Source organism: Tigriopus californicus, chromosome 9 (genome assembly GCF_007210705.1).
Source record: "Tigriopus californicus strain San Diego chromosome 9, Tcal_SD_v2.1, whole genome shotgun sequence".
NCBI classification, from domain to species: Eukaryota; Metazoa; Arthropoda; class Copepoda; order Harpacticoida; family Harpacticidae; genus Tigriopus; species Tigriopus californicus.
The window spans coordinates 13658300-13673986 of NC_081448.1; the positions used below are offsets into that span (position 1 = coordinate 13658300).

Below are 15687 nucleotides of genomic sequence, written 5' to 3' on the forward strand. Positions count from 1 at the left end.
AAGGAAACCAGTTATGTTGCATATTTTAGGCTGCTTTACTATCTGAGCGCACTGCTGAGCTTGTCTCTTTGGACTTCAAGCTGGCTCTTTTCATTTCTGTTTTCCCTTGTTTCCAAACCAAAAGTAAAGTGCTTTTGTTGGTCTGCACAATTGCAAAATAAAAGTGAGAGGGTGAAAATAAAGGCGAAAAGTGCAAATATGTTAAAAAGTGGTCTTTGTCTATGATGACAAAAACTCTTTTTACACAATTTGCCCGTCCCTACTCATGGTTCCATGTTAGTTTTCATGTCAATGATTCCTAATACATCCAAGCTCCTTGGCAGGCATACGATGATGATTGGGACAGCGATTTTGATGAGCCCTCGGCCTCGCACAACAATAACCAGATGCCTCCCCCCAACACTACGCCTGGGGGTGGGATGTTGGGCGTGCCCAAGAACGCCCCTCAAACCGGCAGCATGGGGGATGTGAGCTCCATTGGACGCTCGGACTCCAAGAAAGCAGGCACAGGAGCGGCTACAACTCGAACCAGCTTCAACCGATTCTCGACATTTGTGAAATCTGGCGGCGAGAACTTTGTCCTCGGCAAAATCAACGTCAATGTGCAGGAAAATGATATTATTCAAGTTGTGGTAAGGGCATCTGAGCTGGAGATGGTGCTTTGTAAATTGAATAACTTGAGTGTCTTGCTCCGACAATAAAATAGGATTCGGGGGATGGTCGGTACTCTTGGCTGAATGCACAACCACCCTTTTCGTGTTCGATAGCCTCGCCCAAGAAAGAATCAAAACTGAAAGGCTTAAAGAGCTTCATAGCTTATCAACTCACTCCTAGTGTAAGTCTTCGATTTACTTGGTTAGATTAGAGGCCTTAAATCTAAGATTGCTCTCTTCTTTTTTCAAGTTCAACAATATCCAAGTCTCTCGTCGGTACAAACATTTCGATTGGCTTCATGAACGACTCTCGGAGAAGTTCTCGTTCATTCCGATTCCTCCTTTACCAGACAAGCAGATCCAAGGTAGGTCGACAAATCTTTAAAATTCGCTGCCCATTCTTGACCATCTTATCATGCCAACTGACTCCATTATCTTAACCGCCATTTGTCCCTCCCTCAATCTGTGTTCCCGATGTCCAATCAATCTCGTTGGTGAGTGTCTTCCCGGCCCTCATTCTAGTAGTAGAACACTAGAGTGTTGATAGTTGCATGGATTTGTTCAAGAATGTACTCAAAACGATCGGATGACTATTTCTTTATTTGTTCAATTGTCTTCGTTCCTCCATGGTCAAGGGTCCGTTTCAAGGTTGGTTTTCATTCCAGGTCGTTATGAAGACGAATTCATCGAGCATCGACGGAAGCAACTCCAAAGCTTCGTGGACCGTGTGTGTCGTCACCCCATTTTGTCTCAAAGCGAAGTTTGGCAGCATTTCCTGACGTGCACGGACGATAAGAAGTGGAAAGCGGGCAAACGAAAGGCCGAAAAGGACTCGTTAGTGGGTGGAGCCCTCTACTTGGCTGTACGGGGGCCCAACAAGCCCATTGACCCGGCTCATCTGTGAGTGATTTTTGCTCTTCAATTAATCATGAAGCTAATGAACCGAGTGAGTGTTTTAACTGTTGGATTTATGTTGTGTAGGGAGCGTGAAATTAGCGTGTTTACCACGTTCTCGGCGAACATGGATGCCTCTGTCAAGAATATGGTTAAGGTGTGCTCGGATCAGACACAAAAGTATCAGACGCATTTAAAACGAGAATACAGCACGATTGGAAAAAGCTTCACGCAATTGGGCGAATCCATGCAATTGAGTGGCGACAATAATGGTAAGTGATCCTGAAACAAACCCATCTTCAAATGGAATGCTTGAAGATGTGGCTGCTCAAAAGTTGCAAATAAAACGAGAAATGATGTAGAAATGACGATAAAGAATTTGATTGTTGAAGAATATATTTTGGGAATAGTTTGTTTCTCCAGAGCAAAGAAGCATTTCATGGCCTCCGCATTCCATAACATGAAGATTGAAGACCCTTCCTTGCCAGATGATATTAATTAGAATTAGCCGAGATGATTATAATAAAAATAGTAAACATGTCTTTTTTTCGGTTATTCAGAAAACCAGTTTTCCGCCCCTCAATAGAAGATGCTCTCTGCCCTTGCTCTTAAACTAAAAAAAAAAAAAGCGAGCAAGTCTAATAATCCAGTATGTTTTTCTCGTATTCCAGCGAATATCAATCTCACAAATGCTATAACCATGACTGGAGAGGCTTACGAGGAAATCAGCGAGCTTTTCGAAGAACAACCCAAGAACGATTGGGAGCGATTTGGCGATGTCATGCACGACTATCGAGGTCTCTTGGCTGGCTGGCCCAATGTACTGCAAATCCATCAGGTTAGATCAACCCTAACAATTCTTAATGGCCTATAAGTGATCATCATCTGACTCACTTTCATTTCCATAGGGTGCCGTGGGCAAGAAAAAAGAGTTTGAGCGATTGGCTTTGGATGGAAAGTTTGGTCAGGCCGAGCTCATTGAAATGGGAAACCGCACAGATACAATGTCCTATGGGGTCTTGGCCGAGGTGAACACGTTCCATGGACAGAGAACCACAGACATGAAACTAGCTCACCAACAGTTCTTACAGGAACAAATCACCTTCTACCAGAAGGTTCGCATTGAAACCTTTAAGAGGGTGTAAATGGTTAAAAATCGATCCTCTTTTTTTTCTGTTCTAGGTCACGGAAAAACTCCAAGATGCCCTGAGGAACTTTGACAATTGTTGAAAGAGAGAAAATCTGCTCGCGATCTGAAGAGCGAATGAGAATCGTGATTGGCATTCCAAGGACCTTCAAAGTTAATGAATTTAGAAGCCAATTCGATTGGCGTTGATGAATCACACTATTAGCGGGAGAGTTATTTTTTAATCGAATACGGTTTTACCATTATTGCAATTAATTTCTTCCACATTATCTAAAAAGTTCTTCATGTTCATTATTCCGTTGTTCTCCCCAGTCTGTGATTATGCATTGCGTTTTAACAATAGCACCAGTATCTATTATCCATCTGCGACTTCCTAGTTCGATTTATTCCACACCAGTTATTTTTTTTTTAAAGTGAAGCATGGGATGGAAAGGGAACAGACTCGAGATTTAAATATAGACGTTCACAAGGATGAGACCAGGACGTTCTTGGCTTCTCCGTCACGTCGTACGACTTTTGACAAATTCAGGCCAAAGATGGCGCTGTGTCAATATCTAAGGCTTCCTTTTTTACCACCAACCAATCCTGTATTTCTCCCATTTTTCCCCTCCATTTGACAGCTCTAACCAACATAACGTCAGCCTTCCAGCTTCTAAATTTGTATGCTGTGTCGTTTACTCGGCAACGAGTTCTCCGACACTCTGAAAGAGATCACGAGTTATAGGCGTGTGATCCCAGGACAACAAACGACGCTTTGTCCTCATTTGTGGTGTCCCAACTCTCTACCTGCTCAACATTTGTTTGTATACACGCACACTCAAGAGAATTGAGATCGGGGGGACAACTTATTGGAGAAACAACATCTGGGCCAAAACTCATCGCAAACGGATTCTAGTGTCAATTCGATTCAATGGCGACAACGAACGCTTCACGTGAAGATGGGGAGGAAGTTGCCAATGAGCGATCCCCGTTGTTGAGCAATCACGATGTTCCGGAAGTGGATGTACGGGTCTACAAGATGCGATGGTACATTCTGGTGGTATTTTCCTTACTGGGCATTTACCAGGTGAGACATCTGAGACGGAAGGGGTGGTTTATCCAATAGGTGGTATGTACCGTTGTGATCTGCTTACATCATAATCGAGTACATTTGTCAAGACTTTGGTATCAAAGAGACGATCCGGGATCAAGACTTTAAGGGAGTTTCTTTTCTTGGTCATTGGGTGGTATCATAACTAACAAATAGCTTATTCTGGGTATTTGCTTCAAAGTTACGAGTTGTCATTGTTGCTGATCGGGTATTCACAGTAGGGTTACCGATTTGGTTTTAGGGCATGGTGTGGAACACTTTTGGACCCATTTCGTCGTCTGTTTTGGCTGTGTTTTGTCCGGAATGGACCGATGCCACTCTTGCCTTGTACGGGAATTGGGGTAATATCATGTACATAATCCCCGTCATTCCGGTCATGTGGTTCTTTGTGAATAAAGGTAATGGACAACAACAAATATCCCGTGAAAAATGTTCACAAGCAATGCCATTCCCTTTGAAGGTCTTCGGGCGTCCATGGTCCTCACATCCTCGCTTATGCTCATTGGAACAATGTTAAGAGTCTTCCCTGTCAAAGTCAGCGTTTTCACCGTGTAAGAAAAATCAATCCTTTTTCATCACCTATAGCGTAAATGTAAAATGCTCTTGCCACCGCCGTTAGAATGTGCCATATTTGTGCCATTTTGAACGGCATCGCCGGGATCGTCATCTTCTCCGCTCCATCTGCGGTGTCATCGGCTTGGTTTCCGCCCGAGGAACGGACCACGGCCACGGGCGTGGCCATTGTCTTCAATAACTTGGGCAATGCCGTTTCGTTCCTCTTGGGTCCGGCTATTGTCCCAGGAACCAATGGAACACATTGGCATAACGCAAGCGCATCCCTGGCTTTAGAGGAGGTGCTTGGTCAGGAGAGCAACAATTCATGCCCAGTTGTGCCTGAAGGCGAAGCGGAGAAAATGGAACAAGGTGTGGCACACCTCATGTATTTAGGTAAGGATTGTCTGTCGGTGCTAGAGGTAGAATTGCTGCTTAGGTGAACACATATATACACTTGATTTGACAGAGTTTGGCATGGTGGCTGCTTGCTTTCTGGCCATCTTGATCTATTTCCCGTCCAAACCTAAACATCCCCCAAGTTTAACATCGGCCATGGAACGCATGGAATTCGGTCCCGGGCTGAAGAAGATATGCACGTAAGTGGTTTGGGATAGCATTTCAACTGGCTTTATGGGTAAGCATGGGCTATGCATTTAAATGCATTCTGGTTGGTTAGCAAATATTGAATTGGGCTGGCATTGACCCGTTTTGGATGCAGAGTGAATCCTGGACTCTTTGACTACTGTAACTACATTCGAAGGAAGCTAAGACCGAGCTTTCTTTAACTGTACATACGTAGATGCAATTTTCTGGTAACCGACAATTTGGGAGTTCGGATGGTGACTGGAATGATAATCGATGTATGTATGTTCTCTTAAGAGGCGAAAACTGCCCAATATTTTTGAATAGTCGAGTGTATTTGAAACGGATTTAGATTCAATGTTTTCAACTAACCATGTAAATTATTCTAGAAACCGCAATGCCTTACTGATGACCCTGAGCTTCAGCCTGTTTAATGGCTTGATTGCCTCTTGGTATTCCGTCATGAACATCACATTCGAACCCTTGCCATTGGGCAATGCAGATGATAAAGTAAGTACAAATCCAAATGCCAAATGTTCCTTCTACGAACTACAAGCACGTTCTTGGGAAAGTTTCGGCTTAGCTGAACTGACCCAATAATTCATCCTTACCCTCCAGCCCTGTGCCTGGCTTTAAATATGTACTCTTCCAAATTTGGAACAAACTTCATTCGGTCCCTCTCTTGGAACAGGACAGGATTATCGGTTATATCGGGCTGTGGGCCATCGTTGGGAACAGCGTGTCCGCCATTCTCGTGTCTCGCATGGTCGATTCTATTCGAGGTCGGATGAAATTGACCTTGTTGGTCTTGATGAGCCTCGGCATTCTATGCTGGATTTGGTTAGGCCTGCTTTGCCTCCGAGTCATCCCGTTCTCATTGAGTAAGTACCAAACCCAGCAAGACATAATGGATGAACCCAATTGTTGAAAGGGAACTAAGGAAAAGGGGGCAATTTTTGGACCGTCTTCACTGTGTTCCAGTTCAACTGTACGTATCCACCATTGCGGCTAGTGCCCTCACTTACTCCACGGGACCGATCTTCTTTGAATTCACTGTGGAGCTCGTCTATCCCGTACCTGAAGGCATTGTGGGCGGATTTCTCACCACGGTTTACAACTCGATTGGAATGATCTTTCTCTTCCTATTTTACGTGCCACAAATTGGTAAGCCAGGGAGTTGTGAATTATTATTCGAATCGTCCCAAGTGTCAACTGGAGAATATGTTTGTTCCTTTGCAGCCATTCATCCACATTGGATACCATATGCCATCATGGGGTCGACGGTGATTTCGTTTCCGTTGATGCTACTTGTTCAAGAGCAATACAATCGAGCTTCGTTGGACCTTGCCATATAGCATACGCTTCTCACAATTTTTTAATTAATACCGACAAGCCGTCCAATACATTCATGCATTTGTCTACCGTCGAGAAAACTGTCACATTTATTGAATATCTTTCAATCCGTACTATCGATACCCTCGGGCTCTAACCGTGTTTACGTGTAATGATACGAATACTGAGCATATATTGGATTTGGCAAGACAAGACACAAACTTATCAGGAAAATTAGAGGGTTGATGATCATCGTCCTGGCTTCGAGACGTTTGTGAATGTACGTTCAAGTATCTGAAAAACATCTCGAAAAGTTTGCAAATAATGGTCTGCCATGTCCAATCTACGCTAAATTGAAATGACTACATATTAGCTAATTAAAGATATCAGCTCGGGAAAAGTTCTGGCATTCCGAAGCATACATATCAGAATGTTTTCCCCGATTGCCGATATTAGTAAACATCCAAAACAAGGAATGACCAGATCCACTGAAAGATTAGATGCTCTCCAGTCATGAGCGTTGTTGGTCCTCTTTGACTTTGTTCATCCCATGAGTTCTCGACAGTGGGAAAACTCATCAACCACTGGTATGCCATCAATTTGAAGTGCAAAATGCTCCACGCCATTCACTTCTCTGGCGTAATGGCGAATAGACACATCTTTTTGCTTTATCTCGCCTCGTTCGGGATGACGAGCGGAGCCCAAACTTTGAAAACTTTCACGGAGAACTTCTTCCCAAGGGACCAAGAATGTGTATGGATCAGCATTGACACAAAAGATGCCATATTTGAAAGCTCGCTTCCCCTCTACGTCAAGCAGATTCATTCAATGGAAACATTGGACGAGAAGCTTTCCAAGCTGGACTTCGGGAACCGGTTACAGAAATGTGTGATTTTGCATTGTGGTCGACTGCTCAAGACAGAAGAAACCGAACATCTCGTGGGCATCACGGGGAAATTCTGGCCATTCAAATTGCAACTCTTTGTGACCGGTGTGGTTCCATTGTTCAAACCCATGGGCTCGTCGCCTTTGTTGGCACAAAGATGGAAAGTTCCGGCTCAAGCATTACTATTACGAGAGGAAACTGGTAAACCCAGATTTGGCGGATTTATGCACACTGCACACACAAACCCGAATGCTTTTAATGGTACATTTCTCTTCTTCAGGGCAACTGCTTCTATTCTCCAGCTGTCCAGAACTTGATTCCCCGCCAATGTTGGCGCAAATATTCTCAGAGGATGGTGCTAGTACCGTTTCCTTGGGTGCTCATCAATGTCAAGAAATCAAATTGCTCGAAGGCAAACAGCTTAACGTGACGTCTTTTGGCGTCACACCATTCGTGATTTTCAACGGGCGTAGCGTTATAGGGGTGGATCCACAAATATTGACCATCATAGGCGAAAAATTCGGGTTCACTTATCGAATCACGTGGGGAGGAGATTTTGGCGCGAGAAATCCTAAAACTGGATTATGGAGTGGTGTTACCGGACAGGTACAGGGTGGCGAAAATGAGCATCAAAAAGACATGCACTTTGGACGATTTTCATTCTTTCCGGTCATTTCTTTTTAGGTTGCTACTGGAGCTTTCCAACTCGGCGTGGGCGCGATTATTGCCACCGATAGCGATCGGAACACTGCAGTGGACTTTCTTCAAGATATTTACCCTATGGAATTCTTTCTGATTGCTCCATCCCCCAAGAGAACGGCGCCCTACTTGAACGTGCTGAAGCCATTTGATGTGCCCTCTTGGCTTCTGGTCTTGAGTTCCATTGTCGTCGTGGGCGTTTGTTGTATGGGGCTGGTGTATTTCACGTCCATGTTCATTCCGATCAAGCATGGAAGAGAGCTCGATATTTCCATCATAATTGCACCCCTCAGAAGTATCACAAGCCAAGGTATGTAATGGTCAACATTTAGTGTGCTATGTGTTCGATAGACCTTGAACTGTCGACTTCATTTCATTTGCAGATTCTGGGCAGCGTGTGACGACACTGATGGAGTTTTCCATGGCATTGAAAGTTATATTAGGTTTTTGGTTTTGGTACGCCCTGATTGTGAAAACAGCCTTTGGAGGCAATCTGAACTCCTTTTTGATTGCTCAAGACTACGAAAGAGCCGTGAAAACAGAACAAGATGTTTTGGACTTGAACAGAAACTTTCTTTTACCATTCACTGGAAGTTTGAGAGCAAGTGTGGATACTTCGCCACTTCTGGTTCACCAACAACTGAAAAAGGCAATCCAAACAATAGACATATAAAAACTGTGCCAGAAATGTAGAAAAAAAAACCTTACAGCTTTTTTTCTCTTTCCAGGTTACCGAGGATAGAGATGGATCATACGAGATTTTGCGAGGCTGGCTCCCTCCTCCCAAAGAGAAGGAAATGATGGAAACGAACGCCGTTCTTTTGTTTCCCAAGGATCCCGTAATTATGCTAACCGAAACGCTGGAATCAAAATACGGTCCCAATCCTTTGAGGATAGAACCCACTCCCAAATTCACGTTCTCCTCGAGTTTCATGGTGAACAAGCAATTCGCCTTTAAAGACGACTTCAACAAAGCGCTGGGCCGAATTGTATCTATGGGCTTGGTTGAGAAGTATCGCAAGGATTTCTATCCCCAACGAGCCCTCTTGTCTGAGAAAACATCCGCGGAATTCGTGGAGCTCACCGTCGACCATATCTTCGGGCCTATTTTCATTTTGGGATGCGGCCTCGGCCTCGCCCTTGTAGCCTTTTTGGCCGAAACCGTTCGAAATCCATGTCAACATCCTCACACGTGAATAAATGGATGCTGTTCTTTCTTGCCCTTTTAGGCCGTGAGGTCGCTTCGCTCATTCATCATCACTGGATCCCATCTCCAATCAGCCTCAGCTGTCAGACTTGCTCTAAGTGAGACACTACAGCATAATCATAGATGCTCGAACCAGATCTCGGGCCAAACCAAGCCCAGAACATGTCTATGTCATCAGGGCCCCTCGGGCCCTTTCGACGACCATCTCCCAGAAAAGGGCCCGAAATTGGCAAAAACCTCGGGAGCATTGCGGGACAAATCATAAATCATGACTTTGCAAAGTGCATCCGATCTCTCTCTCTCTCAAACAAATGTAGTTGGTTTTCACGGCATTATCCCAATTCATCTTGGCACCAATTTGATTGGAGCCCCTTCTTCTTCCTCGCTCCTCGAGAAATCAAGTAGTTTCTTGGCATAAGCCTTGAATATGTTCCCGTCATCCCGTTCCTTAGGAAATAGACCTATCTCATCATCACTTGGTACTCTTGTTCCCTCCATCCTTCCATCTCGATCCCTATTCTCAATCTCCTTTCGCGGTAGTTCTCTTAGTAGGACGAGAGGGATCCATGGATAGCATCCATTTCAACGTCCCGCGCCCGCCAACCCAAACCATTGGGTCGGTTCCTCTTCCCGGGTTCGTGCGCCTCTCAGCGCTGCCTGGTATTAACTGGCAGCCAATTTTTAGCGCCATCCCGTTTTTTCCCGACAACGAAGGGAATGTCTCGGAATCATCCAACAGTAGGGACCCTGAGTTGGGGAGTGGAACTCTGCGTTTCCACGGAGGTCACTTATTCCCAAATCCAGTGTGTCCTTTTTTGGGGACGGATATCATAAATATATCTTGTTCAAGTTTGAGGAGTCTGGGACCCTCTTCATTTGGTGCGATCGAGGTGATTTGGTAAAGCAAAATCTAGCCACGGGGTGACGTCTCCATTGTTTTGAGGAAATAGAGGCCGACCCAGAGGAAGACCACTCTTAGACTGGTGAGGATATGAGAACGAGGAGAAAAATAGAAAAGTCATCTTCTGTTGGACCCAAAATTGATGTTGGAAAGACCTTTTATGAGAGTCATAAAATGGAAGACAATGGGACACTGTTGAAGGTTTTGGGGCCCATCTTAGAACTTGTAGCAATAGCGTATTCCCCAGTTTCTCGTGATATTGGATCTTGGAAATGACTATGCCCTTGTCAAGTGTATAAAACCCAAGGATCGTAAACATTGGGCATTAAAAATGTTCTCCTCTTTCTCAAAGATGTGTGGTATGCCATTAAAACATCAGATTTTCCGTCACAAAGATTCCCATCTCCCAAGCACTCAAGCATATCAAGCATATGCAAAGTAGCTCTAAACAATGCTAACCTGTCCAAATCCAGTGATGGAATTATATTTTGATATCGGCCTTCACTAGGATCCAATTGTTCCGAATAGTACCTTTTTGTCTTTTGAGGCACCATGTGAAGCCATTAAGTCAGGATCCTTGGATGCTTGGAAAGTGAGTGGGAGAAAGAGGCCCTCGGACCATTTCTTTTCTTCACTCACTCCTCTCGCTTCGTGAAGCACGTCATTTCGTTATAGATATGAATTCTGCCGAATTTGAACGTGGCAATATTTTCCTTTTGTATTCCACTACTAATGTACGATCCTTAATGTCCATGGGATGCAGAATTTTTCATGCCTAGACGTTGTTTTGGCTGAACTCAAGCCCAAATAGTTTTATTGAAGAAATCCTAAGGATAGTGAAATGTTCGAAGTGTTATCTTGTTTGGGTGGAAAATGAATTTCATTTAAAGTACCCAACTCTACTTGATGGTTTCAAAGTCATCATCACACAAACTTACAATTTGAACTACATGAAGCAAAAATGGCTTATTTGTTCCGAAATATTTGCCTCCTAAATGATTATCTATTTTCTTCAAGGCTCTGGCTTGTAATATTTTAAGGTCCTGAAGCATTACTGCTAGAAATTTAATGTTGGCGTTTGGGACAATAGATTTTCTACTTGTCACTCCATAATTTACTAGACTTCTATGACCACCTGAAAAGAATCCCTCGCAAAGCCGGACTAGCTAACCCCTCCACAAATGCATTTTCATTTTCCTGAGAGCCTTGTGTTCAATTTGGAGCTCTGGAAGAAAATCCGAAGCCTGCCAAGGCAGAAAAAACGCGAACCAGCTTTTGTGGCACACTTCAGTCAGTGGAAAGGAAAAAGCGCCCATGTGGGCCCTTTTCCTCAACACTCTTTTGTTCAAGAGACTGATGGAAGGAAATGTTTTGACTCGAGTTCTGCAGACTGAAAGCGCCGCTCTTCGATCGTATGGAAAGTGATGCGGAAGTTTAGGTTTCCGTTGTCAATCTTTTCATTTGCCAAGTGTAGGTTGTTGCTTTTTCCAACTTCGAGAATAGCTTGAAATATGGTGGATTGACATCACATTCTTAAAGATATTTCAGAGCAATTCCCAAAACTTGCCAATAGTCGAGTTTTGATCGGTCCCGTTATCAATTTGAATCATCATCATTTAATATTTTTTTTGTTTGTGGGTGCTGATTTTTCCTTCTCAAAGTTTTGTAAGCTTCGCAGATCGTAGGTGCTTGGCTCGACAAAGATTAATGTGGCAATTTTCGAAAGCCATCGATCGCCAGGAGCAAATAAATGACGAGAATGAGTCCTTCTTGCACTTATTTAAAGAATTTCTAAGGGATGAGCTTGGTGAAATTGCCTCTGACGGACAAATGTACAGACCCTTACCAAGTGAGAAGCGATGCATTCACAACTCTTTTCGACATTCATGAGACTAAAGAAACAAATCAGAAATGAATTGCTCGTTGCAGTGGAAGTTTCTTGGGAAGAAAGAGATCTGCTTGCAAAAAGCATGCATGTAATGAATCAATGTTGTCTGACGGATGTTCAGCCATTGATCCTTTTCTAACTGATCGGATATCAGAATGCCTAAAACGTTTTTTTCGATGTTGAAGAGGTGCACACGTTTTCTTTTTTTTGCCTGATCAAAGTCCTTGTTTCTTGACAGCCTTTTCTCAAGATTTAAGCCGTTATAAATTGAACAAGTTAGAATTTCCACTGTTTTGTTTCTCCAAACAAATTAGATTGCGTTTACCTTAATCAGATTAGTTATTTTTGGATGCTCTATCAAACCCATTTCGGTGAGATCCAAAATCTAATTTGCAAGCTGGTGGTGTAATTTAGTATTAAAATCTAACGTTGACTTCCACGGATCCACTTGAAAATTCCAGCCCGGCGGTTTTACTGGCTCAGAAAAGCCCAATGCAAAAAGCAATGAGATTAATTGAAATCCAGAATCCAATTTTGTTCGAAAATTTTGCAAGCTCACTCTTGAACCATTAATAAAGAAATGGCGAAAGTTGAAATAAATTTGGTTATTGGACACAAGAAATGACACGCCTAGTCGTTGTGAAGTTCAATGCGGATTTCTTGTCGATGATGTCTGTGTTATATAAAAGTTCGATTCCTTACGAACGCCCTCAAAATACTTGATGCAGCTAAAATACTTGAAGTAACGTGAGGAAGATTATTTTATGTCTGGTTCTTTTTTGTCAGAGCATAACATCGAGGAATGGGACAGGAAGAAACTGATGTTAGTTCTTAGGCTCAGAAATGCTCGCACGAAGTTTAACGTCGTCGACGGTGATGGTTATCAATATACGGATAAGAAACGTGTACGTCGGATGCATCCGTCCAACTTTTTGTCAAACTTTTTTGGGAAAGGCTGGAAGATGTTGTAGAACTTTCTTTGTTTGCCAGTAAATTGGGTGCTATTCTTTTCAAAGACCTTTTATCAGGCAGGGAACCAATGGCCCATTAGACTGTGATTTTAGTTTTGCTTAGTACCCTACGCGTTCCTTGGTCATTTAATGGCCCAAGAGCCTTTCTATATAGTCGTTTCATTGAAGTTTCTTATTGATACACATGGTCAAAAGGGTATTTTTTTCTTCCTTTCAGATGATTGCAACGTTCATGGTCCATTAGGAGTTTGGCACAACACCATGTTTTCTCTGTGTCTTGCAATTTCCATCGCAGGACTCATCATGACATTCACCGGAGTTAAAGGGACGGAAACTTCCAACGAGTCACTTGCAACCTCTCCGGCCCCCACAGACGGGCTTTACTGCATGAGCTGCTTCAATTGCAAGATCTTTGAAAAGACCAGCCACTCGGTCAAGTGTGACCCGTCGTCAACACATTGTCTGGTATTCGTTGTGAGAGTTGAGAATATAGTCACCATTTCTGAGATTGTTACGAATTTCTTGGTTCTTTTCAGAGAGCAGATATTAAGTCTGGGGAAGTAGAGCGAAAATGCGCAACGGAGCAAATTTGCAATGAAGGTGAGAAACGATTTCAAAAATTCCAAAAACACCCAATCGAACCCCCTTCCAGGTTGAGATGATTTCTTTTCCTTATCAATAGCTTCATATAGATCGAACTCAAAATGATACTTTGGAACATTTGATAATGTCTCAACATTCGACTTACGATTACACATTTTTTTCCACCAAAACACGGATATTAAAGTAAACATTTACAGACGACAATTCTAACGGACATATTAGATTTACTAGATGATGTATCTTTTCCAGCTTTGAGAGCTTCTGCTTACACCTCCGTGCATTGTTGTTCCACTTCACACTGTAATACCGGATCCATCATCGGTTGTGTGGCACTCGTGGAAATCTCACTCTTGGTTGCTCTTTCCCAAATGAGTAACAAATTATTCTACAACCATGCTTAGATTTAAGAATACGTGTAAGATAAAGTAACTTCAATAATATCTGCTGTCACAGTTTCGAAATGCATAATTTTCCTTTTTTATGCTTGTCTCTCTTCATTGAAATGCATCTCTACCATTAGGTATTTCTCGTACTGTTAATGCGAGATGTTATTACGGATTTAGTATTGCCACAGACCGAATGCCAAGATATGCCTTGAACAATGGTTGAAAAGGGCTTTCAAAATTTCTGTCATATTTTGAAGCTAACTTGTGGCATATATTTGCATACATTAATTACTTTATGAATCTCTCCGACGGCCAAGCAGCAGCACAAAAGGCACCAACCAACTTCTATGGAGAACATCGGAGTCATACCACAAAGGGTTTGACTCACTTAAGGCGCATTTAGACTACGATGGAAGACTAGGATTAAGATAGGACTAGCGCGGGGGGAGAGTCCGGACTCGAGTCCGAATGCACTGGAGTCTTTCACTCGATTTTGAAGAAATTGCCCGAACTCGAGTCTTTTAGAAAGGACTTGAGTCCGATTGTGGGTAATTTTTGTAGCCAGGATGCAAGAAGGGCTCCGTAATACTTGGATAGAGCTTGGTTTTTCTAATGGAAAAGGGTTTTATGAACACATTGAAAGGAAATGTTTACATAAATTTTGATCTTTTGACTTAATCCTCGGCAGCCTTGGTTCGTATACTGTCTTAAATGTTGAGGAGTTAAAATAAATCATTACTAAGAATCAACCGCTTAATACCTTTCAAATTTCAAAATGAGATGCCTAAGTCGGTTAGAATAACAGCAATTGGAAAAATGTGTTTCTGATTTTACTTAGGTGCGTTTTTGCCCTGAAAATTAACGTCTGCCAACAATCTTTCCCGCTAGGTCTCGTACTTGTTAACATTTAGCTCTCTTAGACATGGCTACGCGATTCGTATTTGTGTTTCAAATAAGTAAAAGAAATGATGAAGCAAGCGTTCCATGATTCTTTTCAGCAATTGAGGATCTGTATGTTCGAATGAAATGTTGTCAAAACGGAGGACCAAAGTCAAAATAACATTGAAATCCAACTTCTATTATTCAAGTTAACATAAAAAAACCGGAAACGGTCTTTTTCCCCATATCGTAATGACGGTTTAGGCAATTGGTCCCAAATTTGACTAGAAAGGTAAAATCTTGGTTGTTTGGAATTTTTCCTCAGGTCGGTTGATAACAAAATATGTAATAAAACTCATTTGGGCTTCATTATAAAAATAAAATTTGTGGCAAAACTGAACTTTTTGATAAATGACTGTAGTTTAGAGATTAGACTGATGCGATCAGATCAGATTAATTTGGCAATGCTATCGGGGCTTTGACTCTAAAATGGCTCATGCAGAGGTGAAACTTGCAAATAGCAACTTAAGAGGCCCATTCAAAGCCTGCATTCTAGTTTGTTAACTTTTGCTACTTTTAACTATGTTTATTTAGCTATGATATTTCTGCGCATTAAATAATAGAGAACGCATATGTACATTGAGAGTGATCAATAGGGCCGGCCAAAACTTGCATGCTGCAAATTGTGCAAATAACTTGCATATCCCAGAATATTCTGCAAATTTACTGCAGGTGCAAATTTTACAATTTTATCAGCAGTATTTGACATTTTTCTGCAATTTATTACGTATTTTCAGCCACTTCAGCACAAATATATGAAAATTTCTGCAATTTGGAAGCTTTTTAAGATTCATTCTGTCAACTCTGGGGAGAAAACTGTGAGATTTGAAGTTTTCTTCGTTTTGTCTCAAAATTTGCTTGACTTGAAAGTACAAAATAGTTTACAAATATATTGACAACAGCCTACGCATAAATTTCATCCATCCATTTTGAATAGCTCTTTCTCTCTTATCA

General features: G+C 42.3%; 3 protein-coding genes across 4 annotated transcripts in view; all 3 read left to right on the forward strand.

Moving 5' to 3' along the window:
- The window catches only part of LOC131886390 (sorting nexin lst-4-like), a 5990-nt gene extending 2934 nt beyond the window's left edge, over positions 1 to 3056 (forward strand). For both annotated transcript variants that reach the window (XM_059234696.1, XM_059234695.1), the window contains exons 4-11: positions 324 to 632; positions 707 to 835; positions 904 to 1018; positions 1319 to 1553; positions 1635 to 1819; positions 2219 to 2385; positions 2456 to 2662; positions 2730 to 3056. In XM_059234696.1, coding sequence (XP_059090679.1) covers positions 324 to 632; positions 707 to 835; positions 904 to 1018; positions 1319 to 1553; positions 1635 to 1819; positions 2219 to 2385; positions 2456 to 2662; positions 2730 to 2777 — 1395 coding nt within the window. In that variant the 3' untranslated portion in view covers positions 2778 to 3056. The remainder of the gene's footprint in view (positions 1 to 323; positions 633 to 706; positions 836 to 903; positions 1019 to 1318; positions 1554 to 1634; positions 1820 to 2218; positions 2386 to 2455; positions 2663 to 2729) is intronic.
- A 224-nt stretch (positions 3057 to 3280) lies between these two features.
- On the forward strand, positions 3281 to 6354 carry LOC131886399 (solute carrier family 49 member 4 homolog). The gene is made up of 9 exons (XM_059234708.1): positions 3281 to 3760; positions 4026 to 4182; positions 4245 to 4335; positions 4404 to 4732; positions 4806 to 4935; positions 5311 to 5431; positions 5613 to 5802; positions 5903 to 6085; positions 6161 to 6354. The coding sequence occupies exons 1-9, from the start codon at positions 3605 to 3607 to the stop codon at positions 6274 to 6276; spliced, it is 1473 nt and encodes a 490-aa protein (XP_059090691.1). The 5' UTR covers positions 3281 to 3604; the 3' UTR covers positions 6277 to 6354.
- A 511-nt stretch (positions 6355 to 6865) lies between these two features.
- Positions 6866 to 13889, forward strand: LOC131886391 (glutamate receptor 2-like). Its single transcript, XM_059234697.1, has 8 exons — positions 6866 to 7340; positions 7420 to 7745; positions 7824 to 8148; positions 8222 to 8487; positions 8567 to 10028; positions 13023 to 13270; positions 13342 to 13405; positions 13658 to 13889. Exons 1-5 carry the CDS (start codon positions 6866 to 6868, stop codon positions 9032 to 9034), a joined length of 1860 nt encoding a protein of 619 aa, XP_059090680.1. The 3' UTR covers positions 9035 to 10028; positions 13023 to 13270; positions 13342 to 13405; positions 13658 to 13889.
- The last annotated feature ends 1798 nt before the right edge of the window (positions 13890 to 15687 follow it).

Coding starts and splice junctions, on each gene's coding strand:
- LOC131886399 (XM_059234708.1), top strand. CDS start 3,605: ATGGCGACAACGAACGCTTCACGTGAAGATGGGGAGGAAGTTGCCAAT. Junction 3,761..4,025: donor CCTTACTGGGCATTTACCAG/GTGAGACATCTG, acceptor ATTTGGTTTTAG/GGCATGGTGTGGAACACTTT. Junction 6,086..6,160: donor ATTTTACGTGCCACAAATTG/GTAAGCCAGGGA, acceptor GTTCCTTTGCAG/CCATTCATCCACATTGGATA.
- LOC131886391 (XM_059234697.1), top strand. CDS start 6,866: ATGCTCCACGCCATTCACTTCTCTGGCGTAATGGCGAATAGACACATC. Junction 7,341..7,419: donor ACTATTACGAGAGGAAACTG/GTAAACCCAGAT, acceptor TCTCTTCTTCAG/GGCAACTGCTTCTATTCTCC. Junction 8,488..8,566: donor TTCACCAACAACTGAAAAAG/GCAATCCAAACA, acceptor TTCTCTTTCCAG/GTTACCGAGGATAGAGATGG.